A 20,131-nucleotide genomic window follows, 5' to 3' on the forward strand; every position below is an offset into this window, starting at 1 on the left:
AATAATAATAATAATAATAATAATAATAATAATAACAACAACAACAACAACAACAATAATAACAACAACAACAACAACAATAATAATAATAATAATAATAATAATAATAATAATAATAATAATAATAATATTATGTAGGAGCACTGATTCTGGTCAAGGTTAAAATAAAAATAAAAATAAAATAAAAAATAAATCTATGATTGAACTTTTGTTTTGAGTGATGGGTGGTGGCAGTGGCACTGTCCCAATCCCAAGTATGTAGCAAAAATACAAGGACCCTTGAGGGGGTACATTTAAGTACGGAATAGCATAAGACAAGGTACGCAGGAAGTACATGTTTTTTGTTTTATTATTAATAATAGAGATTCAATTGAAAATGCATGCAGGGTTAGTTTTGGAATACCAATACAATAATTACACTACTTAACAATGTCATGTGAATGTAAGCGTTGGTCCACATACAAGTGAGAATTAAGAGTGTGTATAGTTTAGTGATTATACATTAGAAATACCTTTTTAGGAAGGTCTTTTATTTTATTTCATAATTCAAGTGTTAGTTACTTAATATGGTTACTTTGTTATAAGTTGTTAAAAAATGAGTGATACCAAAAACAAGATAATTAACTTAATATGAGTTTCGACAAATTAAAAAGTGTAACAAAGGGCGTCTGGTTCACATTTATTTTTCTCATATACTATAATAGTATGATACATGTGAATTTTATTTTATCCTAGCCAAAAAAGAGGACAAAGCCATGTGACCCACCCCACTAATAATGAAACAACCCCATCCATCTTTGCCTCCTCCTCTTGCATCCATATCAATTAATTAATTTAAAAAAAAAAACTACTTAATCATCAAAACTTATAGACACAGGAGATAATGACAACTGGCATAAATACATTAAGTTCTAAACATTAATTAATGCGGTCCTATAAGCGTTTTAGGGATATGTATGTGTAACATATAATGAAATAGTATTATATTTAATTATAAGACTGTTATTATTTTTTTTTTAAGGTAAATTCGTAAGTAATTTTTAATATAATTGGATATCAATATTCTAATATAAAATCAACTCATATTCATACTGTAGTGTTCACATTGTTTCTAAACCTGTTTACAAATATCAAATCAAGATAATTTTAACTGTTAGCAATTACTCTATAACAGTTAAATTGAAAGGACAAAAATAATTAAAGAACGAATTTAATAGTGTCAGAATCTTGACTTGTTGTAAAAGATACATCACCAAGCAAAGATGAAATGAAACAAAAACTTTTGTTATCTGTTTCCAACCACAACCCATGTTGTCTTTTCCTTCTTTCTTTATTCAGCAAATACCCCCTTCTTGGTGACATCTCTGATTTTCTTGCTATTTTCTATTCATCCCTTATCACAAATTTAGCTAACTTGTTGCCTTTTTTTTGTTGTCAATCAATCACAAACTGCATTGCCATTTCTTCAACTTCAGATCTGTGAAATTTGTCTCTTCGTGAGAGTGTATGTTAAAGATTCATTGACTTGAGCAAAAATTGGAAGTGGGTAAGGTTTTTTTTTTTTTCCAACTATTTTTTGTGTTCTGTGGTGTTGAAAATGAACATTCACATGACCCAGATGATTTTTTTTACCTAGTTTGCTATAAAGGTTTCAACTTTCTTGAACCCTTTTCTTTTGGGTTATTGAATTTGATTATCTTGTATAAAGATATTGGAAAACTATGTTGTTTATGTGATTGGGACTGTGTTTGCTTTCTGGGTCTATGTTGGAGCCTTTTTGCAAATTTTGTATCTTTTGTTAAAATTTGAATTCAAAGGTGTTGTTGGGAGGAAGAATCATGATGGGGAAGCTCATTGGGGAGAGACTATTATTGATGGTGATGATTTTGGTTACAGTGATTATTATTGTAGAGGCTCAACCAAAATCATTTCTTATAAATTGTGGTTCAAATTCTTCTGTGAATGTTGATGGTAGGAAATGGATTGGGGATATGGCTCCTAATAACAATGTAACTCTAGATTCTCCTGGTGCTGTTGTTTCCAATGCTACATTTAGTGGAAATTCAATCTATGAGCCACTTTATAAGACAGCCAGAATTTTCACAGCTTCTTTGAATTACACAATCAAAGAAGTTCAAGGAAACTATTTTTTTAGGTTCTATTTTTGTCCCTTTGAGACTGTTGACTACAATGTGAATGAGTCCTCTTTTGGTGTTGTTGTCAATGGTGTGAAACTATTGTCGGAGTTTAATGTTGCTGGTAAGATATCTCACAAGAATGTGAACTTGAAGATTTCTGGAAAGAATTCAAGTTCGTTTTTCTTGATTAAAGAGTATATTTTGGATGTCGATGATGGTATGCTTGTGATTGAGTTCGTTCCAAGTAGAAACTCGTTTGGATTCATTAATGCCATTGAGATTGTTCCGGTTGTTGGTGAGCTTTTTGCTGGCTCGATCAGTAAAGTTGGTGGTGGAAACTTGAATTTGACTGGACATGGGATGGAGACTATGTATAGGTTAAATGTTGGTGGTCCTGAGATTCAATCGAATCAGGATCCGGATCTTCGGAGAATTTGGGAAATGGATTCTAGCTATATGATCACAGAAAATGCCGGATCAGGAATGAAGAACAGCTCTAATATCACATATGCTTCTGCGAATGATACTTCGGTAGCTCCTCTCCTTGTGTATGAAACTGCAAGGGCAATGTCCAACACTGAAGTCTTGGACAAAAGATTTAACATGTCATGGAAATTCGAAGTAGATCCTGATTTCGATTACGTGGTCCGGTTACATTTCTGTGAGCTGATGTATGATAAGTCAAACGAGAGAATATTCAGGATCTATATAAACAACAGGACGGCTGTGGATAATCTCGATGTTTTTGTTCGAGCAGGAGGGAAGAATAAAGCGTATCACCAGGATCATTATGATTCCGCGTCGTCGGGGATGGATACGCTTTGGGTTCAACTTGGTCCTGAGACTGCTGCTGGTGCTGCGGGAACTGATGCTATCTTGAATGGTCTAGAGGTTTTTAAGCTTAGTCGAAATGGAAATCTTGCCCATGTGGAGAGATACGATACAGATGGCAATTCAGGAAGCAAATCAAATGCAAGAGTTGTTTGGATTGGAGTAGGAGCAGGTATAGCTTCTGTAGCTATAATGGCATGTATTGGTGTCTTTATTTTCTGTTTCTTTAAAAGGAGAAAAGAATCAAGTGATACCAAAAACAACTCTCCGGGTTGGCGACCGATATTCCTGTATGGGGCTGCTGTAAACAGCACTGTGGGAGGTGCCAAGGGATCGGCTGGAACCCAAAAGTTATATGGATCTGTGGCTTCAACCAGAGCTGGTAAGCGGTTTACATTGGCCGAAATTAATGCTGCAACAAATAGTTTCGACGAGAGTCTGATCATCGGAGTTGGAGGCTTTGGTAAGGTGTATAAAGGAGAGGTTGATGATGGTGTCCCTGCTGCAATTAAGCGTGCCAACCCGCAGTCTGAACAAGGTCTGGTTGAATTTGAGACAGAAATCGAGATGCTCTCGAAACTTAGACACAGGCATCTGGTGTCCTTGATTGGTTTCTGTGAAGAGAAAAATGAAATGATTTTGGTTTATGAGTACATGGCAAATGGAACCTTAAGAAGCCATTTATTTGGAAGTGATCTCCCTCCGTTAACATGGAAGCAGCGTCTCGAAGCATGCATTGGTGCTGCAAGGGGACTTCACTACCTTCACACAGGAGCCGACCGTGGAATAATTCACCGGGATGTCAAGACAACAAATATACTGTTAGATGAGAATTTTGTAGCGAAAATGGCTGATTTCGGTTTGTCGAAAGACGGCCCTGCTTTTGAACATACTCATGTTAGCACTGCTGTGAAAGGAAGTTTCGGCTATCTCGACCCTGAGTACTTCAGAAGACAACAGTTAACTGAGAAATCAGATGTTTACTCTTTTGGAGTTGTGCTGTTTGAAGTTGTTTGTGCTAGAGCTGTGATAAACCCTACATTGCCTAAAGATGAAATCAATCTTGCAGAATGGGCAATGAGATGGCAAAGACAAAGATCACTTGACAAAATCATTGATCCACTCCTTCTAGGAAGCCATTGTCCAGAATCGTTGTCGAAGTTTGCAGAGATAGCTGAAAAATGTCTTGCCGATGATGGAAAGAGTCGTCCGACCATGGGGGAGGTGTTATGGCACTTGGAGTATGTGTTGCAGCTACATGAAGCTTGGCTCAACATGGACAATAACACACAAGTTGTGCAAGAGCATTCAAATCAAGATGAAGAAGAAGTTGATTTGGATCTCAAAAATGCAACTGATTGAGTAAGTTCACAGCATGTAGGACTCAAAGAAATGAATGCTGCAATTTGATTTCAGTGATTTGTGAAGGCTAGCAGTCACTAGTGAGAGTGAGATCATTGAAGAACCATGCATGACCTTATATAGCTAATTAATATCCTCTACTGATTCTTTCTATTTGTTTTATTGAATTCAAGTTGTTTATTATTACTGTTTTTAGCATCTGATTCTTGTATACACCATGGTAATATGATTTTCAAACATTTTATCACAAAAGAAAAAGTGTCAATATTTGTGATATGCAATGCTTTTTTGCATTGAGTTCCAACTGATTGTATTATTATTACTGGAATATTTCTTCTCAAAAGTTTATATTAATCTTGTAAAAAAAAGTTGATAGTAATAGCCTCATCAGCTACATCTGTAAAGTATGTATTTCCATTTGCTTTTGCCTTTTAATGTTGATGAATAATTCTAGTGGCTCATAATAAAAATGTTTTGAATAAGTTTAAAACTTGACAAGTTTTTACAGCCAAGGATTTCTGGATTAAACTTACTTTGAACATCAAATGTGAACATCTAATTACTTTGATTCAAATGGATTAATTTTTTTAAGAAAAATGACATTTTTGAAGTGAAAGTATGGTGTTATATACAACCATCGTTGTGATATCGTTTAAAAAAAATGTGATTTTTATCGTAGTAAAATTTTTAATAATGAATATCTAAGTTATTGAATGTGAAAATTATTATTTTTTAATTGATAATAAATAAATCTAAAAAAGTTCTATTATTTTTAAGTAAATTTTCATAAAAAATCATTTTTGAAAGTATAAATTCAAAATTATTATATAACCATCCTTGTGACATCGAAGACATCAACCAAGACCACAGCAGTAAAATGGGCCAATCCATCCGGCCCATTGCTCTAAGATAATGCGCCCCTATTTTTCACGCATAAAAACACATTAACATATATTTTTGAAAAAGTTATTTATATATTAACATACTTCATGCAATATTTAAGAGAATGATGAAGTAGATTTAACTAATTAATCTTTTAATTTTGACAAAATTTGTTAATTAACTAATTAATCTTATATATAAACCAAAAAAAGTAAAGTTAAAAAATAGTTTTAACCACTGTAGGAACAGTGAAGAGAAGTAACTAAGTCCTTCCTTTCACAAACAAAACCCTACCTCTCTCTGAGGAAACGAGTTTCAGATTCTGAGACGCTATTTTTTCTTCACCAGATTCGAAACCAACCTCTCTCCGCCGCAAAAATGCCTCCAAAATCTGCCAAATCCAAGGAAGCTCCAGCTGAACGACCCATCCTTGGTCGATTCTCTTCTCACCTCAAGATTGGCATTGTATGCTTTCCTCTCTCTTCAATCGCATCATTTTTCATACTATTCTCAACACCCCTTTTTATTAACTTCATTTCATGCTTTATTCGTTCACTCTATATCATACTCTACATAGTAGTTTTATTGCACTTTTACTGAACTAGAACCATTGAGATTTTGTTGCTTTGTATTTGCTTGTTTCTTTCAAATTATATATATTTTTTATTCAATTCATGTTAGTTATTGTTACTCTCTTCTTCAGGTTGGTTTGCCAAATGTCGGAAAGTCTACACTTTTCAATACACTCACCAAGATGGCAATACCTGCTGAGAATTTCCCCTTTTGCACTATTGAGCCTAATGAGGCAAGGGTTAATGTCCCTGATGAACGTTTTGAGTGGCTTTGCCAATTGTTCAAGCCAAAAAGTGAGGTGTGTAATGTCACTCATACCATTGTTGGTGAATCTCTTTTGTTAATCTATTAATATATACTCATGATGTTACTAACTTTTAGTTCTGCGTTTCGGCTCGACATACTTTGTTAGTGCATGTTTGGAATTATGGATGTAATCACGGTGATATAGTAATTTTGTAGAAGCTTCCAATTGTAGCTTTTGCTGAAATCACGGTGATGCCCCGTGATTCTGCCAAACTCACCGTAAATCAAACATGTACTTAGTTGTTGTTATTTGATGAAAAAAGTGTATTTTTTATATTGATTTGTTTGTTGGATCTGTAAATTCAGGTCTCGGCTTTCTTAGAAATCCATGACATAGCTGGATTGGTTCGAGGAGCCCATCAAGGGCAAGGGTTGGGAAATAGTTTTTTATCTCACATCCGTGCTGTAGATGGAATTTTTCACGTTTTACGTAAGATGATATGCCTGCTTTTATTTCCACACGACTGTTGCACTATGATTTTATGATATTGTCATATCGATTTAAGATATATTAACCTATAATTATTGATGTTCGTACTTAGGTGCATTCGAGGATCCGGATATTATCCACGTAGATGATACTGTTGACCCTGTGAGGGATTTAGAGGTTATTACTGAAGAGTTACGGCTGAAGGTATGCTTAATTAAAACCTTTTCTTTATCATAAAAGCGAGATTTTGGCTAACAGTTATTGTTATTTGATGAAACATAAATTTTACTGTTTGCTTGTGAAGCACATGGTCTTTTATTGTTTGGCTGTGAGGCACATGGTCATTTAGGGGGGCTCTGATGGATATCTTTGCTCCATTGATTACTTTTTCTTTAATATCGGACTGTTTATGCGTGTTTGGTTGCTAAGAAGGACCCTTATTTCCAAATTCATTTTAATTTATTCTTTTATCCGAATTTAAAGGCTGTACCTGTTCAACAGAACTTCTTGTATACTGTAATAATATAACTGCTAATCCTTGCCCTTTTAATAACCGTGTAGGATATTGAATTCATGGAAAACAAGTTAGAAGATCTTGAAAAGAGCATGAAGAGGAGCAATGACAAGCAGTTAAAAATTGAGCTTGAATGTTGTCAAAAGGTTTGACTTTTGCTTCTGAATATTTCCACTGTTGATGTCCTCAAATTTCCACTGTTGGCACTTAGCTACCACCCCTGTCGCTAAATCCTCTTGCTACCAGTGTCACTGGTATTCTATGATTGCAGTCGTTGCCGACTCCCTCTTTCCACCATTTGCAGTTTTCAACCTCACGTTGACGTCCTTTGATTACCATAACTACCTGTGCTGTCCAACAAATTTTGAATTCAACTTAAAACTGCAATGCTATTTCTAGATTATTTATTTGTTCCTGGCTTTAAAATTATGAATTTATGATTCTTGATCAATTCCAATTCCGTCAGAACTGGAGTTGTGGTTTGAATTCCAAATTTTAATTCCAATTCTATCATCCAAATGGTCCTCAGTATCTTTATGTGCTGTCAATGGATATAACTTATATTTGCTCTTAAAAAATTATGGAAATTATGTTTGTGTTTTGTCTTTATGTTATGTTATGCTTTGAATTCTCTCATAAGGTTGAGGCCATCACCTAATTGTGATGTCACATTCCTTTTCTCTTCTCATGTGTTTAAGTTTTTGTAAATACACACACAAAACTTTTGGATAAATATCAGATGAAAATTATGGTGGCAATTTTTCTTGTTTTCAGGTCAAGGCGCACCTTGAAGAGGGAAAAGATGTACGTCTAGGGGATTGGAAAGCTGCCGAAGTCGAGATTTTAAATTCCTTCCAGTTGCTTACTGCCAAACCTGTTGTGTACTTGGTAACATATTTCACTTTTCTTCTGACTTTTGATTGGGAAATTTGAATGTCTTTGGTTTAGAGAAGTCTTATTGTTTATATGTTCAAGATTCAATACGGGTTGGATATTATGCCGAATAAAATATCTCAACTTCGTTAATTTGCCTAAGTGTTTTCCTTAAACCTGATTATTTGAGGTTTATATTACTAGGCATGAATTGCGAAAATGGAATCGTCACTCATGGTAGTATGTTAGTAACTGTTTATCTTTTCTATAACAGGGCTTCACTGCCACTTTTTATCTTTGTAGATTTAGTTAGTGTCATATTCAATAAAAGTATTAGTGATGTGTGACTTGACTAATAAAAATATTTAATCAAAAAACAATTTTGTAAATTATTTATGTATCTTATGAGGTTACATTACCTGTAATCTATGCCTTTTCATACCTTATTCTATACCTTACGCTATTAACAATTATTTCTAGTATAAGGTATGAAAAGGCATTTCATGTGACTCAAAGTTCGTCAGAACTCAGATATGGCTTGGATATATCAATGATGCTTAATTGTGATTGACTCCAAATTATAATTATAAATAATTGTTTGGTTGAAACTAAAATATGAATATAAGTTCGATTATTTTATATCCAAAGGCATTTGCAGCTGTGCAAGTTTACAAATCTTGTTATTTCGTGCTTCACTTTATCTCATCTAGTAATTATTTCCTCTTTGTTCTTTCCCAGTCTGGGCAATGAACCTGTCATTTACATTTCACACATACATTTTTTCTTGTGAAAGGCCACATTTCATACATGCTTGCATGCAAACACGTATGCATTTAAGTTGATTTTATAATTATTTAATTTGGTTATCCTTGCCATTTCATGTTCAATAGCTTTCAGAACTGGCCTTACCAATATATGTTTTTTTTTGTCCTATCACTGTATCACATACCTTTCTATATCAGTGCTTTCTGTAAGTATATATTGTTAGTGAGTGGGGAGTTAAATCAACGTCCATCTTGTTTCGTGTTCTGTATTCAGTTCTGTTTATGTGAATTTTCCATCTTTTAATACTTATATTTTTTTCACAGGTTAATATGACTGAAAAAGATTACCAAAGAAAAAAGAATAAGTTTCTGCCCAAAATTCATGCATGGTACGTAGTTATGTGGGTTTTTTTTTTTCTGTTATTTTTTTTTCTTGTACAAGCCATTTAGATTGAGTCCATCCATCAGAACAGTGACTGGAATGCCCTTTTTAATAACTTTCTGTGGGCTCTAAATCAAAATGATATCTTAGATTATGGTTTTGTTTTGGGTTTGGAAAATTGGAATTTGAATATTAATTTCATACTGATTTTCCATTAAAGAAGTACCCTCCCCCACTAGAAGAAAATCGTTACTACTTTGTCACATTTTGTTGTTTCTGATCTGATATTGTTTACTTTTAACTTATTTTTTATCGTGCCTTAGTTTTTCGGTTTTTACTTTTTCCTTATTATTCTCTAAATATTTGTTGTTTTATAATGTCAAAAAAGAAATTTAATTAACATTAGATACCTTTGTTCTCCAGGGTCCAGGAACATGGAGGTGGGCAAATGATTCCTTTCAGCTGTGTCTTAGAGAAGAATCTTTCAGATATGCCTCCTGATGAGGCAGCTAAATATTGTGAAGCGAACAACGTTCAAAGGTCTGTTCAATGTATTTTTCATATTGCGATTAGATGTCTGAATGTGAAATTATTATGCAAATATTTTATGTATTTGAAAAGTCTGAGGATTTTCTTATACATCAAACTTAAAGGTCTTGAGTATATATTGAAATTTTCATTTTGACATTCAATAGTTTATATGCTACTGAAATTGCTATATCCTTCATTTCGACAGCGCTCTTCCCAAAATAATAAAGACTGGATTTTCAGCTATCAATCTCATTTACTTTTTCACAGCGGGACCTGATGAGGTAAATATCCACATATCTTCTTTCATACCGTTTCTTGTCTTTAAAATATTTATAAATATGCGCTGTAGTATTGGTTTCATAACCTTGTCAAACAATGATCTTAGTAATTTCTCCTATAGTTGCTCGTTTTTTTTTTTCAATTCACAATTCCAAATGCACAGTTATAATCCAAGGGTAATAAGAGATCCATTTGTATCATATGATGAATATCAAATGAATTTGAGTCATGCAATAGATGAAGGAATCAGTGCCATTTGTATTGTTGATAGGAATAGTGCATTCAAAAGTTTGTCCGTAGTTTACTCTTTTTCATGTATTTCTCGTCCAAGATATTGTAAAGTCAAATTTGATCCCCCACCCTCTTTTGTTTTAACATATTCCCTTGTTGGGTCTTCATGGTGGTTCTTTTTCATATTCTGAGCCGTGAGAATTGTTATTTCTGTTGCTGTTTATTTATCTTCCACTAAAATGTCTGTTGCTTGCACCTATAGGTTGTTTTTGAATTTTTTTTACAGACACTTCACTCTGTCATTCCACATAGGTTCCTTTGTTTCTGTGTCTGGATGCTGTTCCTTTTCTGTGGTCCCAGAAGGGTTAGCCCATAGTTGGGGAGCAGAAAGAGCAATAAAAATCTTATTTCTGTGGTTTTCCATGTCTAAGGTTACAAGCGTTTGATGACTTTCTTTAATAATTTTGGTACAAGTCATTTAATAAATTGTGGGGATATAATTTGTTTCTTTCAGGTTAAGTGTTGGCAAATTAGACGCCTAACAAAGGCTCCTCAAGCTGCAGGGGCTATCCATACTGATTTTGAAAAGGGATTTATATGTGCTGAGGTTAGTTCCTTAATTTTGGACATTTCTTGATCAGTCATATTCTCCCTTTTATTGAACTTATTTATTTAGCATTATGACTACGTATTGATTATACAATTAAATTATCTGCATAGGCTTTATTGCATCGTTGTTTATATTTTTTATTTTATAAATAAGCGTAGAAATCTTCAGATTCTAGGATTGGATACTAAATGGCGCTCCATTACTCTGCGCCAAATTTAGAGAAGAGATTTTCTTCACCCGTGCAATATGCATCACTAATGGATAATAAGAATCTAATTGATAAATATGTTCATTGGTTGTAACTATTAATCTGGGTGCTTTGCTAATTTTGTTTCAGGTGATGAAGTTTGAGGATCTAAAGGAACTTGGTACTGAGTCAGCTGTAAAGGTATGCACTTATTATTTAGATATAACTTTTTTTGTATTGCTATCGCTTCCTAAAATGTTTTGTAAGAGGGGGCCAGCATCATATCAACAATTGTGTAATGAAACAAAAATTTGAGACAACATTTCAGGTCTGAGATCTTAAGTTAATTCTGACTAATTTTTATTTTTTATGAGTAATTGTGACTAATCTAGGATCACTTAACTCAGGTGTAACATCTCAGGTTAACTGTGGCTAATATTTGAACCTGTGTAAAATTTGTTTATGTTAGTATATTAGGTTCTTTTTTACAACTAGAGTCTAACAGGTCTGAGATCTTAAGTTAATTGTGAGTAATTTTTATTTTTTATGAGTAATTGTGACTAATCTAGGATCACTTGACTCAGGTGTAACATCTCAGGTTAACTGTGGCTAATATTTGAACCTGTGTAAAATTTGTTTATGTTAGTATATTAGATTCTTTTTTACAACTAGAGTCTAACACAAGTGGTTGGTTGGTGCCCCGGGGTATTAATAGGCACTTTTAGGGACCTAACTATTTCTTGGCTTTTTGTTGTATTGTGTTTTAGGCTGCTGGAAAATATAAACAGGAGGGGAAAACTTATGTGGTCCAAGATGGTGACATTATATTTTTCAAGTTCAACGTTTCTGGTGGAGGGAAGAAGTGATGAAACCAGAAATTTATACTGTTTTTCATGATGGACGACACACCTACCATGTTGAGCATTTTGTAAAAGGTTGAAAATGTATTTTTTGCACCATTTTCATGATTATGTACTTCTCATGCAGGTTAATTATTTCTAGTGGATTTTAACTTGTTAGCCATTTCCGAAATTACAATGTGCCAAGTTATTATGTCTTATAGCATTTTTGAATGAATATAAAAAATGTTGGTGAGTTGAAGCCTATTGAGTTATTGCATGATGGATCAATCGATATATTATTTGTTAGAGATAGTAGTTTGTTGTGAACTTGGACTTTGTGGTTTACTACTTCATATTGAATTGGTTTACTACTTTCTATTGAATATCTCGATTCTCAAATTTCAACCATTATTGTGGCATAGCTGTTTTTGAATGGAAGGGGTTTTCCGAGGGAGGAAAGGGGAGAAGGGGACTTGTGTTTATTTTTTATTTTTAAATTAAGCAAGGTATAAAATATTTTTAAGAATGATTGAAGTATAATTTTGATGTTATATGATTATAAATTATATTACCTTTTAAATTTTAAAAAATTTCAAATATATATCTAAACCAAATTGAGCAAAATTGTGGATGACAATTTTAGAAGACTTTTCTCCGTATTTCTTTCCATCGCTGTACTTTCTCTAGAACCCTAAATCATGCGTTTCGAGCAAAAAATAGCATAATTGATGTTGATGATACATAGTTGTGTATTTTCATGGAGTTAAAGTATGAGACATATATATTATTAAGGTTCTATTTGACAAAATTTACATGAAACATAAAGTATAAAATATATTTTTAATTAATAATTTAAATTTTTTCAATTAAATTAAAAATTATTCTGTCTCAAAATATAAACAAAAAATTTAAACAGAATGCTACTATAAACTGAAAAAAAAAAACACTTTAAATTTGTGGATAGAAAACACAATTACTAAAAAGAATTATTAGCTTAAACGCTATAATAACTATCCGCGTCTAAATTAAAATCCATTTTAGGGGCAAGGACAAATTCTTCTAAGGAAGCTCAATTTAATGGTGAAACAATACTACAATAGTCTGAATTTACAGCTCATATAACTATATGCTTCCAAATGCATTTTGCATTAAACACATAGTTTGAAGACACCATAACAGATAGCTCTAAAGGTTTATTTGTTGCTGATGATATGAAGTTCACACACACAAATAGCCTTTAGTTGTTGGGTTTAAATGCAAGGATAAGTACGTGTAATTAAAATTCCCTAAAAGATATCTTTGTGGTCAAATCATATAATGTACACGATTATTAAAATTTGGTCTCTTCACGCATTTAATATATACTGTACTATTTTAAATTAATTACCACGCTTATTTTTAAATTGCATTCAATCGGTTGATTCAGTATTCTAAACAAATAATTTGTTAACTTAATTATATAAATTGAAATAATATATTATAAGTTAAACAACAAAAAAATATATTACTTTACATAAAAACATATGATATTAAACTGATATATGTTACTATGAAAATCAAATAATAGATTAATTTCTACATTTCATAAAATAAATAAATATTAAAATTCTGTTTTCAAAAAAAAAATTCAAGTGATTTGATGCAATTCAAGTGATTTTCAAAAAAAAAAATCTGTTTTTTCTACAATATGCATGATAAAATACGATTCATATAAAATATATTACACTAGATGACTGAAAAAAGAATTTACACTATTAGTGTTAATTATTCGTGAAATTGATAATATAATTACACTAAGACATGTGTGACTATTACATATGTTTTACAAAAGAGGAGGACTGAGATAATTTTTTACAACTATATGAGATCATGATGGGTGAAAAGAGGAAACTACATCATGTGGCCATCAAATTATTTTTTATGTGGCTATCAACTTGTCTGATTTGCTGTTAGCTAATAGGTCATGTTTGTAGGGCATGGCCTTGGCCCATGGGGCCCATTCCCTAACCCATCTCAATTATTCCTTCACCAACTTCACCCCTTTCATTTGCTATAACTATGCAATTTGTGTCTTCATTGATGAAATCAATAAAACCTAGTCAAAGGGGCAGTGTGGGCCCAATAATCCTACGTGGCACTGTCCACACACTTCCCAACCTCTAACCCTAAAATCTTAAACCCTATTTGATAAAATCTTTTGACGTCCACTAGGAAAGTGAATAGATTCCCTCTCTCTTTTTTTGGCGGGTAAATCCCTAATTTTTTGTTATGTAAAAACTAAAAACCCTAAAATAAGGTAAAAAAAAGAAAAGCTTTGATTTTTTCCCGCTTTACCCTTTTTCCTTGCATCCATTGCAGTACATGCCACTAAAAACCTCAAAAGAATGAAATTTCAAAGACAACTTTTATTTATCTTTTAAAAGAAAATGCTTTCACAAATTTAAAATTAGGGTTTTATTTTAAGGGTTTCCACTGTCACATGTTCGCTAAAAGACACTAGTTAAAAAGGACAAAGTTACTGTCTTTTTAATGTTCTGTTAGCACTATACATTAAAGTAATTGATGGGGTTATTTGCTTTTTTCAGAAATTTTAACACTATATTGTGTCAAAAAAGAGAAATTTTTGTTACTATTTTTTTTGGGTTGGAAAAAGAATTCACTCCTTCCATCAAAGCTTTTTAGGGCCAAAAAAAGTTATTGGGTCCCTTCCTCTTTATTGCAGCATGGATGCAAATTGGGTACTAATTTCCCTTTTCTTCATGAGTAGTTGTAGCCAAAATGCTGCTTCTCTGTACTTCAAATCTTCAACTCTATGAGTTTTTAAAGTTTTAATCTTTGTGTTGTGTTCTTAAGTTTGATATGTGAAGGTAGGGTTTTCTGCTGCAGTCTACATTGTACTTATAAGACGTGATTTTGGTTTGAAATAATGTGTTTTAAGTTTTTCAGATCTCTCAAAAATAATGTTTACTCTTTTTGTTTGGTTAAGTTCAGTGCATTTATGTTTTAGTTTACTATGTGTAGTTATTAAATGGTCTGCTAAAACTGCATTGCATTTGTACAATATATCCTTTTTTTAAGGATAAAAGTTCTCTTGGTGCTTCTTCTGGTTTCTCATATTTTGGTGGTTGTTTAGTATTTTGATGACTTTGTGAATCTTTTTTATTTTTTAATTATATGTCTATTTCATGAAAAATGCTGTTTTTCTTTTCTTGCAGAAGATTAGGTCACTTGTGGTTTTGAAGAAGCTTTCTTAGGTTCTTTGGGTTTTGGTTCTAAGCAAGTCATTCCCTTCTTGTGGATTGAAGATCTTACTTTCTCTTTTGAAGATTGAGCTTGTTTCTATGCTACATTGGTGCTTTTGATTTCTTCCACAAGAACACTAGAAGGGTATCTTGGAAATTTAATTTGTATATGTTTGTTGGTAGGTGTGAAAGATACTAGTTACTGTCATCCTTTTGAACTTGAAGAGTGAAAGCTATGAAGCTCTTTACCCTTTTAGTTTTATTTTTATCTTTCTTTTCCATTATGGGACAGCTTCCTTCACAGGACATTTTAGCATTGTTGGAATTTAAGAAATGCATCAAGCATGACCCTACTGGTTATGTCCTGAATTCATGGAATGAGGAATCCATTGACTTTGATGGATGTCCATCTTCATGGAATGGAGTTCTTTGTAATGGTGGTAATGTTGCCGGTGTTGTACTTGATAACTTAGGTCTTTCTGCTGATACTGATTTGAGTGTTTTTTCAAATCTATCAAAGCTTGTGAAACTTTCCATGGCCAACAATTCCATATCAGGAAAACTAACCAACAATGTTGCCGATTTCAAAAGCCTTCAATTTCTTGATATTTCCAATAACCTCTTTTCGTCATCCATACCGTCCGGAATTGGTAAATTCGATAGCTTGCAGAATCTGTCATTGGCTGGAAATAACTTTTCTGGTCCAATTCCAAACACTATTTCAGAAATGGCTTCCATCGAATCATTAGACTTGAGCCGCAACACCCTTTCTGAAGCGCTACCACCGTCGTTGACTAAGCTGAATAGCATTGTATCTCTTAACTTGTCTCATAATGGCTTCACTGGAAAAATTCCCAAAGGCTTTGAGCTTATTTCTAGCCTTGAAAAACTCGACTTGCACAGTAATATGCTTGATGGTCCTTTAGATGTTGAATTTATGCTTTTATCAGGTGCCAGCTATGTTGATTTAAGTGATAACCTGCTGGTGAGTTCTGATTCTGGGAAATTTCTACCACGAATATCTGAAAGTATTAAGTATTTGAATCTAAGCCACAACCAGCTTACTGGTTCATTGGTTGGTGGAGCTGAACAACCTGTTTTCCAAAACTTGAAGGTGTTGGACCTCAGCTATAACCAATTGAATGGTGAATTACCTGGATTTGATTTTGTTTATGATCTCCAGGTCCTTAAGCTTAGCAACAACAGATTTTCAGGATTTATTCCGAACGGCTTACTTAAAGGAGATTCTTTGGTTTTAACTGAACTGGATTTGAGTGCCAACAATCTCTCGGGTAGATCACATATTCCAACTTTTCTTTTCATCAAAATAAATAATCTATCTTATTTTACTTGTGGAACTAGTTGTTTGTAATTTTGCATGAGAGTTCTTTGCTTGAGTTGCTATTAGGGTCTATTTGGATTGATTTATTTGAACTCATCAACTTGCATAAGTACTTGTAAGATTGTTTGAGAGAGCTTATGGAAACAACTAACGACATATCGATAAGCTGTTTTCAGAGTATTTTCCTAAGCTCTCCAGGTTAGCTTATGAAAACATCATATAGTTTATTGAAAACAGTTCTACTTTATTTTTGTTATAGAAATAGTTTATACTTGAACCCTTATGATAAACATTTATGTTATAAGTGTTCAACTAAGGTTTTTATCCAAACAGAACCTTAATCTAACATTGAAATTGTCTTCCAGGGCCATTGAGTATGATTACATCAACAACACTTCACTCTCTTAATCTCTCGTCAAATGGTTTCACTGGTGAGCTGCCGCTGCTGACTGGAAGTTGTGCTGTACTTGATCTATCAAACAACAAATTTGAAGGAAATTTAACCAGGATGTTGAAATGGGGGAACGTAGAATATCTCGATCTCAGTCGAAATCATTTGGCAGGGAACATCCCTGAGGTAACTCCTCAGTTTTTGCGAATGAATTATTTGAATCTATCGCATAATGATCTTAGTCACGACCTTCCAAGAGTGTTAACACAGTATCCAAAACTTAGAGTGCTTGATATCAGTTCCAACCAATTTAAAGGCCTACTTCTACCTGATTTTTTCACAATGCAAACATTACAAGAGCTCCATCTTGAAGATAATTTGATCTCTGGTAGCATCAATTTATCATCTTCTCTTGACCAATCTCATCTTCAAGTTCTTGATCTTTCTCACAACCAGCTTACTAGCTTTTTTCCTGATGATCTTGGCTCATTAACTAGCCTGAAAGTTCTCAATATTGCTGGAAATAGTTTTGTTGGTTCTCTTCCGACCACTATTGCTGACCTGAGTTCTCTAGACTCCTTGGATATATCAGATAATCATTTTACTGGTCCACTTCCAAATAACATGCCAAAGGGACTCAAAGGCTTCAATGCTTCAAACAATGATCTATCTGGAGTTGTACCAGAAACTCTTAGGAAGTTCCCTAGTTCTTCTTTCTTTCCTGGGAATGCTAAGTTACATTTTCCAAACAGTCCTCCTGGATCAACCCTTTCACCTACTGAAAGTTCGGAGGGAAAGAAGTCCATGACCACTGTTGTTAAAGTAATAATTATAGTGTCATGTGTGGTTGCTCTCTTCATATTAATCTTACTGGCTGTCTTCATACACTACATACGTATGTCAAGATCTCCTACACCAGAATATGACACAGGTAAGGATATCCGTGGACGCTCGCAGCCAGTTATCTCTGGACCAGTTCGTTCGACAGAGAGGGGTGGTGCTTTGGTTGTATCAGCCGAGGACCTTGTGGCCTCACGTAAAGGGTCGCCATCGGAAATAGTTAGTCCTGATGAAAAAGTTGCAGCTGTAGCTGGATTCTCTCCATCAAAACACAGCCACTTTTCATGGTCACCAGGGTCTGGTGATTCATTGACTGCTGAAAATCTCTCAAGACTAGATACAAGGTCGCCGGATAGGTTGATTGGTGAGCTGCATTTTCTCGATGATTCGATATCACTAACACCCGAGGAGCTATCAAGGGCTCCAGCTGAAGTTTTGGGAAGAAGTAGTCATGGTACTTCTTACAAGGCAACTCTGGATAATGGTTTGTTGTTGAGAGTAAAGTGGTTGAGAGAAGGAGTGGCGAAACAAAGGAAAGAATTTGTTAAAGAGATAAGAAAGTTTGCAAACATCAGGCATCCAAATGTCGTCGGTTTGAGAGGTTATTATTGGGGTCCTACGCAGCATGAGAAGCTTATTCTTTCAGATTACATTTCACCAGGAAGTCTTGCAAGTTTTCTTTATGGTAATATCTTGACTTTCCTTCCTTCTGGTGTTTTCTGTTTCCATTTCAACTGACAAGTTAAACATTAGAAAATGCATTATGGAAATTTTTGAAAATTTGTTTTTAAAAAGAGATTGAATATTTTTGAAAAATTTGAAATATTTCATAGCATTGTTTTTGGAAGTTCATTATCTCTAGATAGATTCCACCTTCTGTGTGCTTGTGTGCATATATTAATTGCAATGCATACCATGTTTGATTGTGCTAATAATAGATGTTTCAGAACTATCATCCATTATACCTGTTTGTTATTCTTAAATACTGGAAGTTTGAACTCACCTATAAATTGAAATTCTCAGATCGACCTGGAAGAAATGGTCCGCCATTAACATGGGCTCAGAGGCTCAAAATAGCAGTTGATGTAGCACGTGGCCTGAACTATCTCCATTTTGACCGAGCTGTTCCTCATGGAAACCTTAAAGCTACAAATGTGTTGTTAGATACATCTGATATGAATGCACGCGTAGCCGATTATTGTCTTCACCGACTTATGACTCAGGCTGGGACAATCGAACAGATTCTTGATGCTGGTGTCTTAGGTTATCGTGCACCAGAGTTAGCTGCTTCCAAAAAGCCAATGCCATCATTCAAGTCAGATGTCTACGCTTTCGGCGTGATACTCTTGGAACTTTTATCCGGAAGGTGTGCTGGCGATGTAATATCTGGTGAGGAAGGAGGTGTTGATCTTACAGATTGGCTAAGATTACGAGTAGCAGAAGGTCGAGGCTCAGAATGTTTTGATGTGACTTTGATGTCGGAAATGGGAAATCCAGTTGTAGAAAAGGGAATGAAAGAAGTCCTAGGAATAGCAATTCGATGCATTCGATCGGTTTCTGAAAGGCCTGGTATCAAGACTATATATGAAGATCTTTCTTCTATATAGTATGGCTCATGCTAACTACTTGAACTTTGACCTGTCATGGGAATCAATGTCTCATTGGTATCTCGTATATTTATTTGTTAAGAGCATGGCTTTTTAACATGTTTGTATTAACCATTTTTTTTTGTTTGTTAATGTAAAGCACATACATGGCTAGTACATCATGATTGGTAGGATATGATCATCTAATTTTGTCTTAAAATGGGATGTGTCATGAATGATCATTTGTCTGCAAGTATCTGAGATGAAGCTTGTAAAAGTTGGCAGTGTAATGGTATAGCAGTTCTATTTTTGGTTATGAGCAGTTTGGTTGTAAAAACATTTCATGTTTTTATTTCTTGTTTTCATTTTTTAAAGGAATTTTCATTTCCAAAAATTCATGATTTAGAAAATGCATTTTGTTTAAAAAAATAGTATGAACATTAAAACTTGTGATTTAGTTGTTTGCTACAGACATGCATTGTAATAGTGTCACCATTAAAACTTCTGAGCAAACTCAATTAGCTTTCATGAATTCAACTAACTATAGTTGACTACAGCTGTTACAACAATCTATTGGGGGAGTTTAGGGAAGAATTGGGATAATCTATTCATTTACACTTTAATTAAATAATATCTCCTTTTCAAGCAGACTTTCACGTCTTATAGTTGCATCAGCGCCACACAACGAGATGTCATATGACTACACTACATCAACGTTATTACTAACGAAATACGTCCTATGACTAAACCACCAAGGAGACTTTCGAACAATGATCCCATACTAGGATACAATTTCGCTCTTCCATTAAGTCGAATCAAGGCTGTATCACTACTTGTTGAGAGTTTGGGGACTGTCAGGAGGAGCTTGTTGAGAGTTTGGGGACTGTCAGGAGGAGCAATGAGTTAAACGTTCGAAATTCTTAAGGGACATTTACATCACATTTCCACTCAAAACTTTAAGACAATGGATATAACTCTCTTATATATTCAACAGT

At 33.9% G+C, this 20,131-nt stretch overlaps 3 protein-coding genes across 4 annotated transcripts; all 3 read left to right on the forward strand.

The window, feature by feature from the left end:
• Positions 1–1,230: 1,230 nt before the first annotated feature.
• Positions 1,231–4,659, forward strand: LOC101499100 (probable receptor-like protein kinase At1g30570). Its single transcript, XM_004486405.4, has one exon. The coding sequence runs from the start codon at positions 1,839–1,841 to the stop codon at positions 4,329–4,331; it is 2,493 nt and encodes an 830-aa protein (XP_004486462.1). The 5' UTR covers positions 1,231–1,838; the 3' UTR covers positions 4,332–4,659.
• Positions 4,660–5,438: 779 nt separating this feature from the next.
• LOC101499416 (obg-like ATPase 1) lies at positions 5,439–12,043 on the forward strand. Its single transcript, XM_004486406.4, has 12 exons — positions 5,439–5,678; positions 5,917–6,084; positions 6,399–6,522; positions 6,635–6,726; positions 7,084–7,182; positions 7,811–7,924; positions 8,998–9,062; positions 9,479–9,595; positions 9,792–9,867; positions 10,611–10,703; positions 11,044–11,094; positions 11,661–12,043. The coding sequence occupies exons 1-12, from the start codon at positions 5,592–5,594 to the stop codon at positions 11,757–11,759; spliced, it is 1,185 nt and encodes a 394-aa protein (XP_004486463.1). The 5' UTR covers positions 5,439–5,591; the 3' UTR covers positions 11,760–12,043.
• Positions 12,044–14,140: 2,097 nt separating this feature from the next.
• LOC101499721 (LRR receptor-like serine/threonine-protein kinase GHR1) lies at positions 14,141–19,452 on the forward strand. Of its 2 annotated transcripts, none has more exons than XM_004486408.4 (4): positions 14,141–14,473; positions 14,951–16,269; positions 16,685–18,235; positions 18,574–19,452. In XM_004486408.4, the coding sequence occupies exons 2-4, from the start codon at positions 15,213–15,215 to the stop codon at positions 19,155–19,157; spliced, it is 3,192 nt and encodes a 1,063-aa protein (XP_004486465.1). In that variant the 5' UTR covers positions 14,141–14,473; positions 14,951–15,212; the 3' UTR covers positions 19,158–19,452. The 2 variants fall into 2 exon arrangements, with proteins under 2 accessions (XP_004486465.1, XP_004486464.1); XM_004486407.4 differs by having other exon boundaries at positions 14,462–14,602.
• Positions 19,453–20,131: the final 679 nt, after the last annotated feature.

This window comes from Cicer arietinum, chromosome 1 (genome assembly GCF_000331145.2).
Source record: "Cicer arietinum cultivar CDC Frontier isolate Library 1 chromosome 1, Cicar.CDCFrontier_v2.0, whole genome shotgun sequence".
NCBI classification, from domain to species: domain Eukaryota; kingdom Viridiplantae; phylum Streptophyta; class Magnoliopsida; order Fabales; family Fabaceae; genus Cicer; species Cicer arietinum.